At 47.2% G+C, this 17,846-nt stretch overlaps 1 protein-coding gene and 1 pseudogene across 1 annotated transcript; both read left to right on the top strand.

Moving 5' to 3' along the window:
• The first annotated feature begins 7,900 nt into the window (after nt 1-7,900).
• On the top strand, nt 7,901-8,629 carry LOC103714643 (putative 2' cyclic ADP-D-ribose synthase BdTIR pseudogene; annotated as a pseudogene).
• Nucleotides 8,630-11,164: 2,535 nt separating this feature from the next.
• Nucleotides 11,165-17,491, top strand: LOC149752903 (uncharacterized). The gene is made up of 2 exons (XM_089925449.1): nt 11,165-11,227; nt 11,278-17,491. Exon 2 carries the CDS (start codon nt 11,989-11,991, stop codon nt 15,643-15,645), a length of 3,657 nt encoding a protein of 1,218 aa, XP_089781575.1. The 5' UTR covers nt 11,165-11,227; nt 11,278-11,988; the 3' UTR covers nt 15,646-17,491.
• Nucleotides 17,492-17,846: the final 355 nt, after the last annotated feature.

The raw sequence follows: 17,846 nt of genomic DNA, 5'->3' as shown, positions 1-17,846 counted from the left end.
CTGGACTTGGGTTGTACGTTTGGCACGAAAGTGATTCATCTTCTTTGTGACGTCAACAATGGCTACTTCTAGATATGTGCAAGCGGATGAAAGAAAAGTTCAGGGTTCCTGGAGATTCGTGGAAGCATGATTCAACTAACATAGCCCGGCACCTAGAAAGAGAAACCAACTAAGACCAAGTGCTGGGAGTAGGGGTTGCAAAATATGACCCGACCCGCCAACGCGACCCGTGTTCGACCCGCCATAAACAGATTTGGGTTTGGTCTAAACATGTTCGGATCGTAAACAGGTTGATCCGATCAACCTGTTTATTAATTGGATCGGATACAGATTTTATATGTCCAACCCGTTTAACCCGTATAACCTGTTTAACTGTTGGGCTGATAAATAAGAGCTACAGCCCACAAGATAAAGGCCAGAGCCAACCTAACTCCCCGTCTCGGCCCGATTTCACCGCCTCGGCCCAACTTTGGCCTTGGCCCAATTTCAACGCGAGCTCCACGGATTTGTCACGGTTGGTTCATGTCCTGAGTCCCAGATCCCGTAAGTTCTTCCAATCCAAGCCATTTTCTCCATATCCACCCAGGCCTCAACAACTTACAGCTTCGCTTGCTCGGCGACAAATCACCTCCTCCTGTATAAAATATAAATCTTCCCCTCTCCTTGAGCACCAAACTGAAACCATTCCTCTGAGCGCCGATGGGGATCTGCACCTCGTGCGAGGCGGTCGCGGCGACGGTGACGCTGGTGGCGACGGCTAAGGTGATCTTTAGTCTTCACGGACGGCGAGCTCCGGGAGTACGACCGCTCCATGAGAGTCTCGCACGTGCTTCGTCTACAACGTTGACATGATGGAGATCGATGGGTTCGTCTCCGCCATCGGCACCGGCGAGGAGCTCCGGCCGGGAAGCCTCTACTTCCTCCTCTCAAGGACAATGTTGAAGCACCGGCTCCACACGGAGGACCTGGCCGCGCTCGCCGTCCAAGCGAGCTCCGCGCTCATGAAGGCGGCCCCCGCCGGGGAACGGATTCGACGAGGGGCGGCGGTGTCGGGCTGGTGTTCAATGTCGGGTCCGGAGAAGGCACGGCAGCAGGCGGTGAGGTTCAGGCGGCGGAGGAGGAGAAGGAGAGGAAACCTAATAAAAAGGGGCGTGGCATTGGGCGCAAACGAGTTAAACGGGTCGGGTGGGTTAAACAGATTACATGTTTCTTAAACAGGTTAAATGGGTCGGATCAAATTATCTATTTAATAAATAGGTCGGATTTAGATTGAAATTTCTGACCTGTTTAATAAATAGGTCGGGTTCATATTTATGATTTCTGATCCGACCTGCATTTGACCCGACCCGTTTATGTCCGACCCGACCCGATTGCCATCCCTAGCTGGGAGCTCATGATGACTCCAAACCTCCATGGTGCTCCACCTTCTCGCCAGTACAACCCAAGGAACTGCCTCAAGGTGGTCCGTGCCGGCGCCCGTTGCCCCCTTGTTGCCCTCCTCTCCCATCTCGACTGTAAACATAGAAGGAGAGGAGAGAGAGAGAGAGAGAGAGAAGTGGAAGGAGGGGAACGAGAAACGTAGAAAGAAGAGGATGTATTTTTTTTATTCACATACAAACAATGCCATAGTCCACTTTTATAATTTAAGATGGCTTTATATATAGTTCATATACAGCTTATATACAACTCATATATAGTTAATAATACAACTTGTATATAGCTACCATCGGACCAGCCCTGGGAGCACGATGCCACCTCTCCTCTCGGCAACGAGAACAATTGAACAAGCTCTCATCGTTGCACCTGGCGCCATCCGCCTCCTTGTTCATGCCCTCAAGACAGCACCCCCACCCCGTCCACCTACGAGACCAATGCCCCATGGGGAAAGAAGGATGAATCATGATGCTCTTCTCGCTGTGCTCCACCAGGGAGAACAAGATCTTGGCCGTCGACAAGGGATCGTGCAGCCGTTGCTTGATCGAGAGGACGAGGACGAGGACGAGGAAGATGAAAAAAGACCAGTCTTTACAGTCAATAGAAAAAATCCCAACTCTGTTCAACATCGTTTATTTTCAAATAAGCGGTCAAGATCACATGCTTAATTGGAAAATCAAACGCACCATAACATTAAATATTATTTATTTACAAGATGAAAAGCTCAATTTTAATATCTGACTCCTTGGCATTTGGTAGATCAATGATGTAGACAGAGATCATAATATCATCATATTTTGTTGCATCACGATGATTCTACGTAACAATGATTCTATATTATCCTTAAATCACTGCCCAATGTAGTGAGGGAAAACTCATCTTTAAGATCGGATATTCGAAATCATCTTAAGAGAGTGATATTGAACTAAAATTTGGAAACAAAATCACCTCTTGGTCCAATAAAAAATTGGTCAATATGCCAGCAATATTATATATTATATTATAATATAATATATTATTAATCATATTATCATTATATTATTATAAAATTATAATTTTAAACTATAATAGAAATATATTATTATACTTTATATTTATATCATGAAATTATTTAATATATTACTTCTATTTGCCTTATTTTTTGATCAAAATAAATATTAGTATTAAATAATAATAAATTATAAGTATAAATGAAATATTAAACCTATTATAATAATTAATATTTTTATAAGATATATAAATATTTTTATAAAATATACTAATAATTAATATACAAATAATTTATTATAATATATTTTATTTGATTAATAAATATATTTTATCGAATATATTAGGGATAGTTTTGGTATTATATGATCGCTGATTTTGAATTTCTATGGAATACCAAATAAATTACTCAAGAATACTTGATGATCTTTAATTATTGGAACATATTATATCAAATGTGGTAATCTAAGATCGCCGAAAATAAGATTATCTTAGGATGAGGATCATCAATGATCTAAAATCATCTTGGCGATCCTATTTAGGTTGCCAAATGCTAGTTCATGGAAAAAGAAGTGAGAAAGTATCATTAAAGAAAAAATTAAAAAAAATTACTTTATTTGGTTGGAGTTTTTAAAGAAGAGAGATGGAAAAGTAGCATTTTCATAGAAATAAGATTCTCATATTTTATAGAAAAAAATTTATATAAGAAACATGAGAAAACACTTTTCCGCTGATTGGGATTTAGTTTCATTTTTTTCCAAAAGTACTATTAAGTCATCAAAATCTATGAATAAAATCTTTTCGTTTGTTAAAAGTATAATAAATATTTAATACAACTTTTCTAAAAAATAGATACTCAACCAAGTATAAACCAATCTGAACAGTGCTATTTTCTCGTGATCAATCAAATATATCAAAATTATTTTCTCAAGCATCATATTTTTTTAAAAAAAATAAAAAAATAAATTCTGATTTTTTTTTTGCGAACTAAATTGTCCTAAGAAAATTCACCGTGGTTAAAAAAGTTGATTACGGGCGATCTGGTTTGGAAAAATGCTCCCAGTTGTCGCCTTTCTTATACCTTATGTTTCATCTTTCCAACTTTCCAGAACCTCAAAAGTCCAGAGAGGGAAAGTCCTTTTTTTTGCTGAAAAGAGGGGGAAAGTCCTTTGCTCGTCAAAGAAGGACAGAGACAAGACAAGCACCGGGCTGGAAAAAGTTATGCGACTCGTGCAATATAAGCCTCTCTTGCTTCCGATGCAGGCCCACTACGTGGTCTTTTCGCTTCACCTGTTGACATGTTCTAAAAGGTGCCTTGATGTGCAGCGTGGAGACTACCTGGTGACATTCTTCATATATGTGTTAGCGATAAATAGGAAACATATTGAGCAGTGCGATTTCGTATTTGAAGGGTCTGCAGTGCTTCAGGATACCGAGATGCCCAATATTGAACTAAACATGAATATATGTCAAGCACACCTATTAGCATATACTAAACTCATAAATAATAAAATAATAAAAAAAAACCTATTCTATCATGGAGGAATTTCGGCTAATCCAAACTTGTGCATACATTCAGATCTCATCTAAATAAATTTCGTAATGCACCTTTTACCTCGACCAACCGAGTTTTTTAGGATCTCGAATTTTTTTGGCTTGTCCGAAATAGGATGAAAGGGCGGTAATAGATGGGAATCCTTTTTTTCGATTACATGCTTATAATTTTAAATATGGGGAACAATTTTTTTTACATGCATGCACCTATTTAAAATCCTTTGGATTGTTTCGCAAGCATAGAACATCAAACTAATCTAAGTGGTCATATTTTATTATACTTATTCAATATTTGTTCACATGATAAAATATATTTATTTCAAATATGTTATTGTATTTCATATTTAATCAATCATTATCTTTTTTATTAAAATAATAAATAAATAATTTTATTTTACTCTTTTAAAATATTTTGAAAACTTTTTATTTAAAATATTTAAAAATATGAATAGTTCAACATATTTCTATAATATTATGTATTTTTTTCTAATGTCCTTTAAAAATAGATAATTTATGACTCTTTTTTTTCATGGTGTAATTAAAAAGTAATGATATTTAATATAGAAGACTTTTAATACTTCAAATTATATATTTTATATAAACAATTTTATTTTGAGTTTTTTGCTCGAGTACTCTCCAAAACATTCAAATTTATGTGAATATCTTCTCAAAATTGATATTTACGTGTATACCCTCATAAAATATTTGTTTTGCATGTATATCCTTCTTTTTTTTCTTTTTAGTTGATATGTACCTACATCATCTAATACCGTTAAGAAATGAGCTGTATAAAATTGAAATGATTGAAATACCTTTAATGGATAGATGCGCAACAAGAAAATTTTATAAGGATATACATGTAAATAGCAACATTGAAAAGGTATTTATGCAATTTTTTATATTTAGAAGAGTATACATACAAAAAAAAAAATTGATATCTTTTCGGATTTCCTATATATATCACCCATTATCTCAAAATATTTGGGTCATTTTATTTTTTTCTGATATCCCATGTTGGTTGTATTAAACTAAGATCTCAATTTATCGCCCTAAATTTTGTGACAAAAATTAGCAATGAATATTAATTTATTTCTAAAAATATTATTTTAATGATATTGTATGATGAACTTTTTATTTTATTATCTTATGGTTCTTATTAGTGACAAATTATATTTCATAGAAAAATATTTGTCACTGATTCATCATTCTATTGTAGTGAATTATATGAATTGATTTATTGCTTAATTTTATACCTGCATTTGAAAAGTAGTATATGTATTTGAAATTCAAATTATAAATATTATTTATGCACATGTTTATGTTTAAATTAAATATTGCATATGTTTTGCATATAAATGAATTTTAAATATTAGATTAATCATGAATTGATTTATTTGGCATAAACTGAATTTTGTTGCATCAACAAATGTATTGATTTAATTAGCTTTGATGTTTACTCTTTAGTCTGGCTATGATCATTGAGTTTCAGAATGTAGCCTCCTTTCATACATGCAGTGGGTTGATTATTATCGTCATATAGTCTCTAGTGGAACGATCATTGCTGCATACTGATTGACGATATATTGTAGTTAGAAGTTAGATTCTTCCGGAGCTTGCCATGAACCGATCATGGCCATAATCATAAAGGATATGAGAGAGTGGACTGTCCATCTACGTTGATTTAGAAAATTTTAAGATGCATTAAATATTTTTTAAAATTTATATTGATGTACATATTTGTATATATTTTTTGTATTCATCAAAATGTTTTTATTTATAATTGAAATCTAATTGTATTATAAAATTAATATTTCATGGACAATATGCCTGGTCCTACTAAGGTAAAGGTTGGCGTCCTTTGTTGCCAACCACTCCAGGGACCACCTCTGGGTGAGAGAGGCGGAGTTGCCTAGTGCTTATGGGATGTCTTGCTTTTTGACTTTCTTGCCTGCATCCGTACACGTTATGTATGATACTTTCATTTCAGTAAAAAAAAAGGTTATCTATCGAGCTTTAGCTTATTTATCTTCTTTCTAAATTTTTCTGATATCCAAGAGTGGGATCTACAGGCCCTTTTCAGTGGGGAGCCAGCGAAACGGATTGAGGGAGGTTGGATTTGGTGGATGTAGATTCATCTGCGGGTGGCGCTCTTCATTTGGAAGGTGGCCTGGGGTTGCCTTCCTACCAAGAGTGTGCTAGTCAGGCAGGGATTACGGGTCCCTCAGGGGTGCGAGGTGTGTCCGGATACAGAAAAGACCATTCGGCATGTTCTTTTGCAGTGCCCTAGGGCAAGGGAGATTTGGAGGCGGGCTCCCGTCCCTATCCCCCACTCAGTAGAGACGGCCCAGGATCTGTTACACCTGTTGCGGGCCTCGGTGCGGAGTCCTAGGTTCGCGGAGGCGGGGATACTTCGAGCATATCTGGCTTACCATATTTGGTTGGACTGGAATGCACGATTATTTGAGGGCAGGAGGTTATCGGCGAGGATGGTGGTGGAGAGAGCTGTGCTTCAGGCCGAGGAGGTCTTTTCCTGTGCGACCTTGCCTTCACTTAGGATGACTAGGGACATCTAGGGTACCCATAGTGCTGTTTCAGCGCCCAGGTTTGCCGTTGTTTCTTGGGTGCCCTCATCCCTTGGTTGTCTTAAAGTGAATTTTGATGGCAGTGTGGCGATGGATAGGAGGTCAGGAGGGGTTGGATTTGTTATTTGAGACCATTTTGGGACTTTGATTGCCGTAGATGGTCGGGGTACGACAGGTCTCACTGTTGTTGGAGCAGAGCTGTGGGCAGCCTGGGCTGGCATATCCTATGTGAGGCGGGTGCTTAGGGCCGGGCGGGTGCACCTTGAGGGGGACTCTGCTTTTGTTATAGCCTGGATCCGGGGTGCGGATAGGTATGGAGATGGTCACCCACTTATCCGGGAGACCCGCAGGTTGGCTATGGAGATGGATGAGTTTCAGGCAGTACACGTTTTTCGGGAGGCGAATAGGGCAGCAGACTGGGTCGCCTCCTATATTGCACGGCATTTAGGGGAGTTTCACTGGACATTCACAGTAGAGCTTCCGCCCTTTTTGTTTTCTTTGCTTTCTTTTGACTTGGCAGGATGTACTCACGTTCGAGCGATATGAATTGCCGTTCTCACCCCCCCAAAAAAAAAAAAGAGTTGATTGAATGGGAACTATGGGCTAAGCAGAAAACTAGAATTTAGTTAACTTAATATGTACCATTCTTAATTATGTCAATGAATTGATAAGGCCATTGTATATATTTTTTTTTAAAGATTGTTTTGATAATTATATTAAATTTATTATGCTAGGAGTGTCGTTGTTGCAATTATACCATTGCTTGAAATTTGAGTTGATATTCATATGAAAAGGTAGGCTTTGTATCATCATATTGGAATTTAACATGGGGCTTCTAGAAAATGACCCTAACCATTTGAAGATATTTTATAGAATTGGACTGCTACCTACCTGGAAACCGCGCTAGCTCTCGGTAGCATACTTGAACTCGGTATCGGACAAAGACCGGTAACTATCGATGTCAAAATTATCTTCAACATGAAGTGCCTCGGCTATAACCATCATCTACTCAGACAAATCAAACATTCGTATCTCCTGCTACTCTCTCCCCTTTGAAATCTTCGTAGACAAATCTACGATCATCCAATCTTTGAAATCAAATATCACGGACCTTGACGGTGGTCGATCCGTTCAAAGCACGCCCGCAACCTATAAAATGCCCCAAATCCCACCATCATTGTGCTTGTCATCGAAACCCCAAAGAATTTCCGCCCGCCCGCAGCACACGCACGTCAAGATTAACGAGCAAAAAGAACCCACTGCAAACCCGCATTTTTCACCCGAAGAACTAGTAATCCATCCTCCGTTCCTCTTCAAATAACATCAGCTAATTCAGAGGATCCATGGCGGCAGTATCGCGGGCCCTCGTTCGACGCCTCACCGCCAGGATCGTAAGGTCCGGTCAAGGCCGGAAGCAGGCACCTGCTGTCCAAATTGCTGGTGCCACCGGCCATTGCGACGTCTTCATAAACCACAGGGGAGCCGACACGAAACGGACGATGGCCGGGCTGCTCTACGACCGCCTCGCCCAGCACAACCTCCGCCCGTTCCTGGATAACCGGACCATGGAGCCAGGAGACAAGCTCTACGACAGCATTAACAGCGCCATACTCAACTGCGAGGTCGGGATCGCCATCTTCTCTCCCAGGTACTCCGAGTCCTTCTTCTGCCTCCACGAGCTGGCGATGCTGGTCGAGGCCGGCAAGAAGATTATCCCGATCTTCTGCGACATCGAGCCCTCGGATCTCCTTGCGATGGACGTCCAGTCCCATCCGCCCGAGATGCTGGAGCGGTTCAGGAAGGCTCTTCGGGAGGCCAGGTACACGGTGGGCATCACGTTCGACTCCCAGAATGGGTAGGAAACGACTCCCATCTCCTTATCTTCTTTACTCTCCTTCATATCTGGTGCAATGTGGATTATTTTGTTCAGTGTTTTAAGCTTTATTTCCACCGGCCCTCTTCTTATGGTGTTCTCTTGCTTGGTTAATTATTTGTTCAGGAACTGGTCGGATTTGGTGTCATGGACTGCAGAGATCGTGGTGAAGAGTATAAAAGGGGAAGGGGACCGCTGACAAGTACAAAACGGAGGAGGGCACCATTCATTCCATCCCTGCGAAGACCAAGCCATTCTTTTCCTTTCAACTTATTTGTCAGATGACCATTCTTTTTTAATAACTACAAAATAACCGTACGGGGATCTAACCCTCCCAAGAATGTATGGGATCCGGCTTTCTTTTTCGCTGCCGGGGAAATGATTCGCACCCTGTCAGTTTAACTGCAAATAAAAGAGGTGTTCTTCTACTTCTTCTTGAGGCGTTGCAATTTTGGTTGCAGAAAACCACCGAGTATCGGTGCATGGTTTGCTGACGTCTATAGACTGGGAAAAGCCATAAGAGTATTCAGTGAGGACTTGAGGGCCAAGCGAGTACGCGTGATTGAAAATACCTGTGCCACGCAGTACTTCTACCCGTCTAATACGGTCGGATGTTGGACGACGAAACAACCTACACAGATGTTAGATGTGAATTAATAAGTATTATCTTCCAAACTATAACACGCCGAGGCAACCCACGAAAACCGCTGCCCATCCGCTGAAGGGTATTTTCTACTCGTTCGACAAAGGTGGTAAAAATAAGAGTCGCACAATATATAGAGGTTGGCATGGCAAGCAGCAGTGGCAATCTAATATAGGTTGGGTCAGATACATAACAAATCAAAATTTGCCAATATGAGCTTTATTTATTTATTAAATAGCTCAAAAAGTTAGATTTAAATTTATTTATTTTATTAAATAGATAATCTAGCTCAGTTTATAATATATTGAAACAAATTAAACTAGTTAGAAGATTGCCACCGCTATAATTGAGTGACGTGCTATGTTTAGAGTGCAATGGTATGTGATGTGACGCACTATGTTTAAGGGCCACCTATTTTAATGATCGGGTGACGAGGTAGCTATCGAGGCTGTGAATACTTATAATAGGACATCAGGAGACTACTTCAGCCTTTTCTTTCTCCGCGTCGTGGTTTCAATGAGGCCGATATCCAGTAGAATGGGCACCCTACATGATCCGGAAAGTCCAGATATGTAACCTTCATATATTGACCTTATTTCGTTGGCTGATATAAAGTAGGGTCGTGTCAAGAAACTCCCCAAGGGCATTTATTAAAAGTGATGTCCACGTTATTTTGTGTGATATGGAATTCAAAGCTCCGGTTGGTATCTACCTCTACAAATTTATAATTTATATATCGTCAAAATAAATTTTAATCACTCATATCAAGACAGGAAGAAGAATAAGTGCAATACATGCGAGGTTGGTAAGTGAGATGGAGAAATTATAGTATATTTTGCAGACCAAATTTAAAGAAATAACTGAGGGCTGAAACAGTATGTTTGACAGTAAATTTAGGTCAGTGCGTTTGAAATTTCAGTAAATTTTAGTATGTTCGATAAGAATGAGATACATCATTAATGGCATGGGGTAATCCCCTTAATTCAGTAAAATTTCTTTAAAAATTAAAATACTTCTAAAGTACCAGTTGACAATATGCTTACTATGGCGATTGAAAGCTTTTGATCTTCTTATTTTATTATCTTGTATGATCGAGATCACTTGCCAAATCTGCAACAAACCAAGGCTTATGGCTTTGGAATGTTGGTATTTTGCTTAAATCAAGCCTACCAATCCAAAGCAACAAGTTAAACTCTTGCAGCCCGCAAGATCAGTGATGATTTCCTGATACTGGAGCAACATCCCATATGACTGCAGACACTAGGAAGCTTAATAACTTATAATGGTTCTTTCCTGATAAAGTTAGTGGGAAATGGCGGTGCTTTATTGAATCTTCCACATATTACAGATTCAATAACTAGCAGTGAGAATCATTTAAATTTAAACAATATATTGGTGGTCCTTAACTTTAAGAAGAATCTTCTCTCTGTTAGTCAGTTGATATCAGAATATCCTTGCCTTCGCGTGTTATCATCAGATGGTTTTTTTTGATAAGGGACAGGAAAACCAGAGCAGGGATTGCAAAAGGTGGTAGAAGTGGAGGCTTCTATGCCTCGGAGGCACAAAGGGCGACAGCTTTTTTCTCAGTCAGATTGAGAAGGACTTTTTGACGAGATATGGCATCAACATCTTGGAAAACCTCAAGTTTACTTTGAGAAACGGTATGAACAAGGTTGATAAAATTTGTGAAAGCTGTCGGTTGACTAAGGCATGTCGTCTGCAATTTAATTCCACTTCTAAGTTTTGAGATAAACCTCTTGAAGCAATTCATTATGATTTTGGGGGGGACCGGCTCCAGTAGTTCCTCTCCAAAATATTGTATCATATGATTTTTGTTGATGAATCATGGTATCTCCGCTAAAGCACAAGTCAGATTTTTATCAATGTTTCATTAATTCTCAAAAAATTGTAGAGAATAAATTTGAGAAAGAGATAAAAATCTTTCCATGTGATGAAGGTGAAGAATTTTCAAATAGCAATTTTCAAATTATTTGAAGGCAAATAGAATAAATCTCCATTTATCTTGTCCCAAAACACCAGAACAAAATGGCTTTGTAGAGCTTAAGCATTGCAATATAACTGAATTGGGTATTGTTACGGGGGAACTTAGCCACCATGCCCCACGTGACCGGCACGCGCGCCCAGAAAGATCCAGTAATCCGACCTCGGGTTGGATATCTTCGGCTCCGCAGCCCGACCCCGAGTCGGCTGCCCCTTGATCCAGCAATCCGACCTCGGGTCGGATATCTTCGGCTCCGCAGCCCGACCCCGAGTCGGCTGCCCCTTGATCCAGCAATCCGACCTCGGGTCGGATATCTTCGGCTCCGCAGCCCGACCCCGAGTCGGCTGCCCCTTGATCCAGCGATCCGACCCCGAGTCGGCAAACTCCTGACAACAACAGACTGTTCCCCTGAGGCATGCCGCGGCCCCCTGCTCCACTACTCCCTGCAATGGCCGTATCCGGCGCTGTCCCACGATCCCCTGTAACAGCCGTACAAAGCGGAGCTCCACTACGCCCTGCCATAGCCGTACCCAGCGCCGCCCCACGACGCCCTGTAACGACCATGTCAGTGGCAACCCCATCGCGCCACACGATGACCAATCCCCGGAAAAACCCTCCAGCCTGATATATATGCGGCTGGGGGGGAAGGGGGAGGGTAAGCAAGATTTTCCAGAGTATCATCTTACCTGCTATCTCTCCTTCTCTTTCGATCTCCCCTAACTTGATCGTCGGAGGGCCCCCACTACCCCGGTGGTGGTGCGAGGCTTGCTTGCAGGTTTCCCGGTGGAAGGTGGAGCGCAACCGAAGTAATTCTAAGGGAACCCCGTTCACACCGCTGTGCCAATCGTTCTTGGTTTGGACCCCCAGCTACAGTTGGCGCTAGAGGAAGGGCCCGGATCTCAGAGCGATCGTAATGGCACGGCGAGGTGGTCGTGGAGCTTCCAATGCTTCCGGTCGCGGGGCCTCTCGCGCCTCTAGCCGGAGGGCCGCTGCATCTCCAACACACTCTCAGCAACACTCCACCTCCCCACCGCCCGTTCAGACGGTCGAAGCCGCCCAGTTCGACCAGCTAACCCAGCAGGTTTGCACCCTCGCGGAGGCGGTGCAGAATCTGCAGGGTGCGATGTCCCGGGCGCCGCAGCGGGTTCAGGAGCCGCCGCTGCCCGAGCGTTCGCCTGTCCTCCTCAACCCGCGCTCCTTCCTCTCCCATGGGGAAGAGCGCCGGCGCGAGGAGGATTCTCGAGCACGCTCCATTCTGCCGGGACCTTCCCGCCGGAGCTGCGCGGGGTCCGAGAGGCGGGCCCGGGCGCGTTCCCAGACCCCCCAGTCCTCGAGGAACCCACGCTCCAGTCGGTCCCCCTCTCGCCGCCCCTTGTCTCCCACCCACCGGTCACGCTCCCTGGACCGGCGGGTGGACGATCTCCACCGACAACTCCAGGTCCTGAAGGGCCATTCCAAAGATCCCTTCGCCGACTTAGAGATCTCCTCCCAGCCGGCGCTTGCCTCGAGGATCCTGCGGACCCCGAATCCGCCGGGGTTCAAAATGCCGGCGATCGAACCCTATGACGGGGCGGCGGACCCGCGGGATCACGTCGAGAGTTTCAGGACCCTTATGCTCCTCCACGGAGCATCAGATCCCCTTCTCTGCAAGGCTTTCCCGGCAACTCTCCGTGGCCCGGCGAGGGCGTGGTTCGCCGGGCTGGAGGCTGACTCAATCCGGTCCTTCGACCAGTTCACTCGCCTCTTCGTCACTCATTTCGCCGTCAGTAGCCGGCGGCGACTGGTCTCCGACTCCCTCTTTGATGTCTGGCAAAACGAGGGAGAAAGCCTGCGGGATTATCTTACCCGCTTCAACAGGGCTACGCTGGAGGTCCGGAACCTGAGTCAGGAAGTAGCTCTTTCAGCCCTGAAGCGTGGCTTCCGGAAGGGCAGACTCACCTTCTCCCTGGACAAACGCCTGCCGCGGAGCTTCCCAGAGCTGTTGTCCCGGGCGAACCAGTATGCGGACGCCGAGGAGGCGGCCGCCCACCGGAGCAAGGAGGCCGCCGAGATCCCTCCAAAGCTTGGGAAGAAAAGGCGGAAAGAGGCACGCCAGAGGAGGAGCCCGACGCCCCAGCGTCGGCGCAGAAGCCCGTCGCCGGCGAAGAACCACGGCGCCCCACGCCCTCGTTCTCCGCCCCGACGTTTCAACCGGTACACCCCTCTCCTGACTCCCCGGGCCCAGATCCTTATGGAGATCAAGGGGCGGGAGGACCTCCCGGCCCCTAGACAGATGCGGAAGATCCTTGGGAAGAGGCCCTCCCGGGTGTACTGTGAGTACCACCGAGACCACGGCCACGACACAGAAGACTGCTTCCAGCTTCGGGACGAGATCGAGGCTCTCATCCGCCGGGGGCGTCTCGGTCGATATGTGAGCGACCGACGTCCCCCCGCAGACCCGCGTCCGGCCGACCCGGCTCCTCCGGAGCCTCGGGAGCAGAATCGACCCGTCGCGGGTGTGATCCACACTATCACTGGGGGCTGCCCCCGGCCCGTGAGGAACGCAGGGGGCTCGACGGAGGCGTCAGGTGCGGCCGTCGCAAAGAGGCAGAGGGTCGGCAATGTAATCACCTTTTGTGATGAGGACGTAAAGGGGGTTCAGACCCCCCACGATGACGCCATGGTGATCTCCCTCACTATGGCAAACTATGATGTAAGGCGTGTTCTTGTGGATAGTGGAAGCTCAGCTGATATCTTGTTTTACGAGGCCTTCCAAAAGCTGGGCTTGCCCAGACAATTGTTGCACAAAATATCCACCCCCCTCATAGGATTCACCGGTGACGCTGTCCCGGTGGAAGGTGTCGTTGAGCTGCCTGTGACTGCGGGCGTCGCACCCGCAGAAGCCACGGTGCGACTCGGGTTCTTGGTCGTCCGTGTTCCCTCGGCCTACAACGCTATCCTCGGACGACCCGGGCTGAACGCCCTTCGCGCGGTGGTCTCCACGTACCACTTGCTCATGCGGTTCCCCACGACGGCCGGGATCGGGGAGGTCCGAGGTGACCAACCGACCGCACGGCAATGTTTCCTAGCGACCCTCAAAGGGAAGAAGCCCGCAGAAGCCCTAAGCGTCGAGTCCCTTGATGCCAGAGACGAGGTGGCCTTGCGGCAGGGGGAGCCGGCCGAGGGAGTGATCGAAGTTCCCCTCGAGGAAGGCCGCCGGGACCGGGCGGTCCGGGTCGGCGCCAATCTCGACCCGGGAGCTCGGGCCCGGTTGGTGGAATTCCTCCGAGCCAATGCCGATGTATTTGCCTGGTCGGCGGCCGATGTACCTGGGATCGACCCGGAGGTCATTTCTCACGCCCTCAACGTCGACCCGACCCACCGGCCAGTGAAGCAGAAGAAGAGACACTGTGCCCCGGATCGGATCCGGGTGGTCGACCAGGAGGTAGACAAGCTCTTGGAGGCAGGATTCATAAGGGAGGTGAGTTACCCCGAATGGCTGGCAAATGTCGTACTTGTCCGGAAGGCGAGCGGGAAGTGGAGGATGTGCGTCAACTATACCGACCTGAACAAGGCGTGCCCTAAGGATAGCTTTCCGCTTCCGCGGATAGACCAACTGGTCGACGCGACTTCCGGATATCAGCTGCTGTCTTTCATGGACGCCTTCTCCGGTTACAACCAGATAATGATGGCCCCACAGGACGAGGAGAAAACTGCCTTTATAACAGACCGGGGGCTGTACTGCTACAAGGTAATGCCCTTCGGTCTGAAGAATGCTGGCGCCACTTACCAGCACCTCGTCAACAAAATCTTCAAAGAGCAAATCGGCCGGAACATGGAGGTGTACGTGGACGATATGCTGGTAAAGAGCCGCCAGGCAGACCAGCACATCGTAGATCTGGAGGAGATTTTCACCACCTTGCGGAAGTTTCGCATGAAGCTGAACCCAGCGAAGTGCGCCTTTGGCGCTTCGGCCGGGAGGTTCCTCGGTTTCATTGTCAACCAGCGGGGTATCGAAGCCAACCCGGACAAAATCAAGGCTATCCAAGGTATGTCCCCTCCGACCAAAGTGAAGGAGGTTCAGGAGCTCACTGGAAGGGTCGCCGCGCTCGGACGATTTGTGGCAAAATCGGCCGAACGCTGCCAACCATTCTTCAAGGTGTTGAAACGCCCGAAAGACTTCCTCTGGACGGCCGAATGTCAAGCAGCGTTCGACCAGCTCAAGGAATACCTGGCGTCTCCTCCCCTGCTGTCCAAGCCGCAAGAAGGGGAGATGCTCTACCTCTATCTGGCGGTCTCCCCAACCGCGGTCAGTGCGGTGCTGGTTCGGGAAGAGGCAAAGCTCCAGAAGCCCATGTACTACATCAGCCGGGTCCTACGGGATGCCGAGGCGCGGTATACGAAGGCTGAAAAGATCGCCTTCGCGCTGCTGACCGCGACCAGGAGGCTCCGCCCCTATTTTCAGGCCCATTCTGTCACCCTCTTAACTGATCAACCACTACGACAGATCCTCAGCAACCCCGAGAATGCGGGACGGCTGGTGAAGTGGGCAGTAGAACTCGGTGAGTTCGACATCCGCTACCAGCCTTGACCCGCCATTAAGGCCCAGGTGCTCGCGGACTTCCTCGCTGAGTGCACGGTGCAGGAGGCGGAACCTAGACCGCCGGAAACGCCCAGCCTCGACCTCCCGACCTGGACGCTTCACATCGATGGGTCGTCGAACCCCGAGGGTGGAGGGGCCGGGCTGGTCCTTACCAGTCCTGATGGAGTGATAGCCGAGTGTGCCTTGAGGTTTGGATTTCCAGTGACCAACAACGAGGCGGAGTACGAGGCCCTAGTCGTGGGACTCAAACTCACCGGGGAGCTCGGCATCCGGCGTTTGAAGGTCTTCACCGACTCCCAGCTGGTGGTCGGGCAGGTCCGTGGGGAGTTCGAGACCCGGAGCCCGACCATGCGGAACTACGTCCGGAAGGTGCAAGCACTCATTCCCGACCTCGGCAGCGTCGACCTCCAGCAGGTCCCCAGAAGCGAAAATGCCAGGGCCGACAGGTTGTCCCGCTTGGTGGGCGCAGAGGCGCACAACTTGTCGAGGGCAATCTACCTGGAGACCCTGGATGCCCCAAGCATCGGCGAGGCTGGAGCGGTGATGGCGATTGATCCGGAGCCGTCTTGGATGGACCCGCTCGTCGCCTACCTCGCCGAAGGGATCCTCCCTGAAGACGAAGATCAAGCTCGGCGACTTGTCAGGAAGTCCGCCCACTACGTACTCTATGAAGGGAGGCTGTATCGGACCTCGTTTACCGCCCCCCTCTTAAGGTGCCTCCGCCCCTCGGAGGCGGCCTACGTCCTCGGCGAAGTCCACGAGGGCGTCTGCGGATCGCACTCGGGGGCTAGGTCCTTGGCGCACAAGATCATGAGGCAAGGCTATTATTGGCCTACCTTGTTGGAGGACTCAAAGGATCACGTACGGAAATGCGACGCCTGCCAGCGCCACGCCAATGTCTAGAGAGTCCCTTCTGTCCCCTTGGCACCAATCACCGCACCCTGGCCCTTCGCACAGTGGGGAATGGATATCCTCGGACCATTCCCCGTCGCTTCCGCCCAGCGGAAATTCTTGATTGTTGCAATCGACTACTTCACCAAGTGGGTGGAGGCAGAGCCGCTGGCCACTATCACGGAGGCGCAAGTCCGGAAGTTCGTGAAGAAAAACATCATTGTCCGATTTGGGGTACCCCGGGTCCTCATCTCGGATAATGGTTGACAGTTCGACAACAAGCATTTCTGTGACTTCTGCGAGGAGTTCGGGATCGAGCATCGGTTCACATCTGTGTCGCATCCCCAAACCAACGGCGAGGCCGAGGTGACAAATCGGACAATCCTCCAAGGAATCAAGGCGCGAATCGGTCGGACGAGGCAAGCTTGGGTCGAAGAACTCGAGAACGTCCTTTGGGCGTATCGGACCGCGCATCGGACCCCTACCGGGGAGACGCCTTTCAGCCTAACCTATGGCACGGAAGCGGTTGTCCCCGTGGAGCTCGGACTCCCCTCGCCCCGGGTGGCCGCGCACCGACCCGAGGCCAATTCGGAGCAACTCCGAGGGAACCTGGACCTCTTGGAAGAAGCGAGGAAAATGGCGCAGGTTCGGATGGCGATGTATCAGCGGAGGGTGGCCCGATATTATAACTCCAAGGTCCGACCAAAACTTTTCAGAATCGGAGATCTGGTGCTAAGGCGAGCCAAAGCATCTCAACCCGCGGAAGGTGGGAAGCTGGCGCCAAATTGGGAAGGCCCGTATAGGGTTCGTTGGATAAACCGACCTGGCTCCTACCAGTTGGAGGCCCTAGATGGTCGAGAAATTCCAAGGAGCTGGAATTCCGCTAACCTGCGGGTATATTACCAGTAGAAAGACAAAGCCAGAAAGACAGTTCAAAAAAAAATATATAGTTCTTTTTATTTCAATAATTTCTGGTTACAATGGCGTGTTCGTGTGATTACAAAGAATTCCCAGAGGGGGATTGGGGAGTAAAGAAAGTAAGGAAGAGGTGGGGACTCCGTGGAGCTGAAGATCCGGGATCCCGAACCCTCCACCCGAAGCAGCTGCAATCCCACCGGACGTGGGTGCTTCCCCCCGGAGGCGCCATCGACGCCTCACGCAAAAGACGAAAAGCCGGCGCGGACGAAGAAGAAGTTCACACTGCTCCTAGAGGAACGCCACCTCCAAGGGATATTCCGGTCCTCCCCAGGAGAAGGGGAGGAAAGAAATACAACAGAGAAGAGCGCGAGGAGGCGTGA

The sequence above is a fragment of the Phoenix dactylifera genome, chromosome 9 (genome assembly GCF_051530095.1).
Source record: "Phoenix dactylifera cultivar Ajwa chromosome 9, Ajwa_hap1_PhDact_Kaust_v1.1, whole genome shotgun sequence".
In the NCBI taxonomy this organism is placed as follows: Eukaryota; Viridiplantae; Streptophyta; class Magnoliopsida; order Arecales; family Arecaceae; genus Phoenix; species Phoenix dactylifera.
The sequence above is the reverse complement of the archived record's forward strand: the minus strand, read 5'-3'. Positions and strand labels throughout refer to the sequence as shown.

Excerpts from the sequence above, each read along its gene's own strand:
- LOC149752903 (XM_089925449.1), top strand. The coding sequence starts at position 11,989 with ATGGCACGGCGAGGTGGTCGTGGAGCTTCCAATGCTTCCGGTCGCGGG.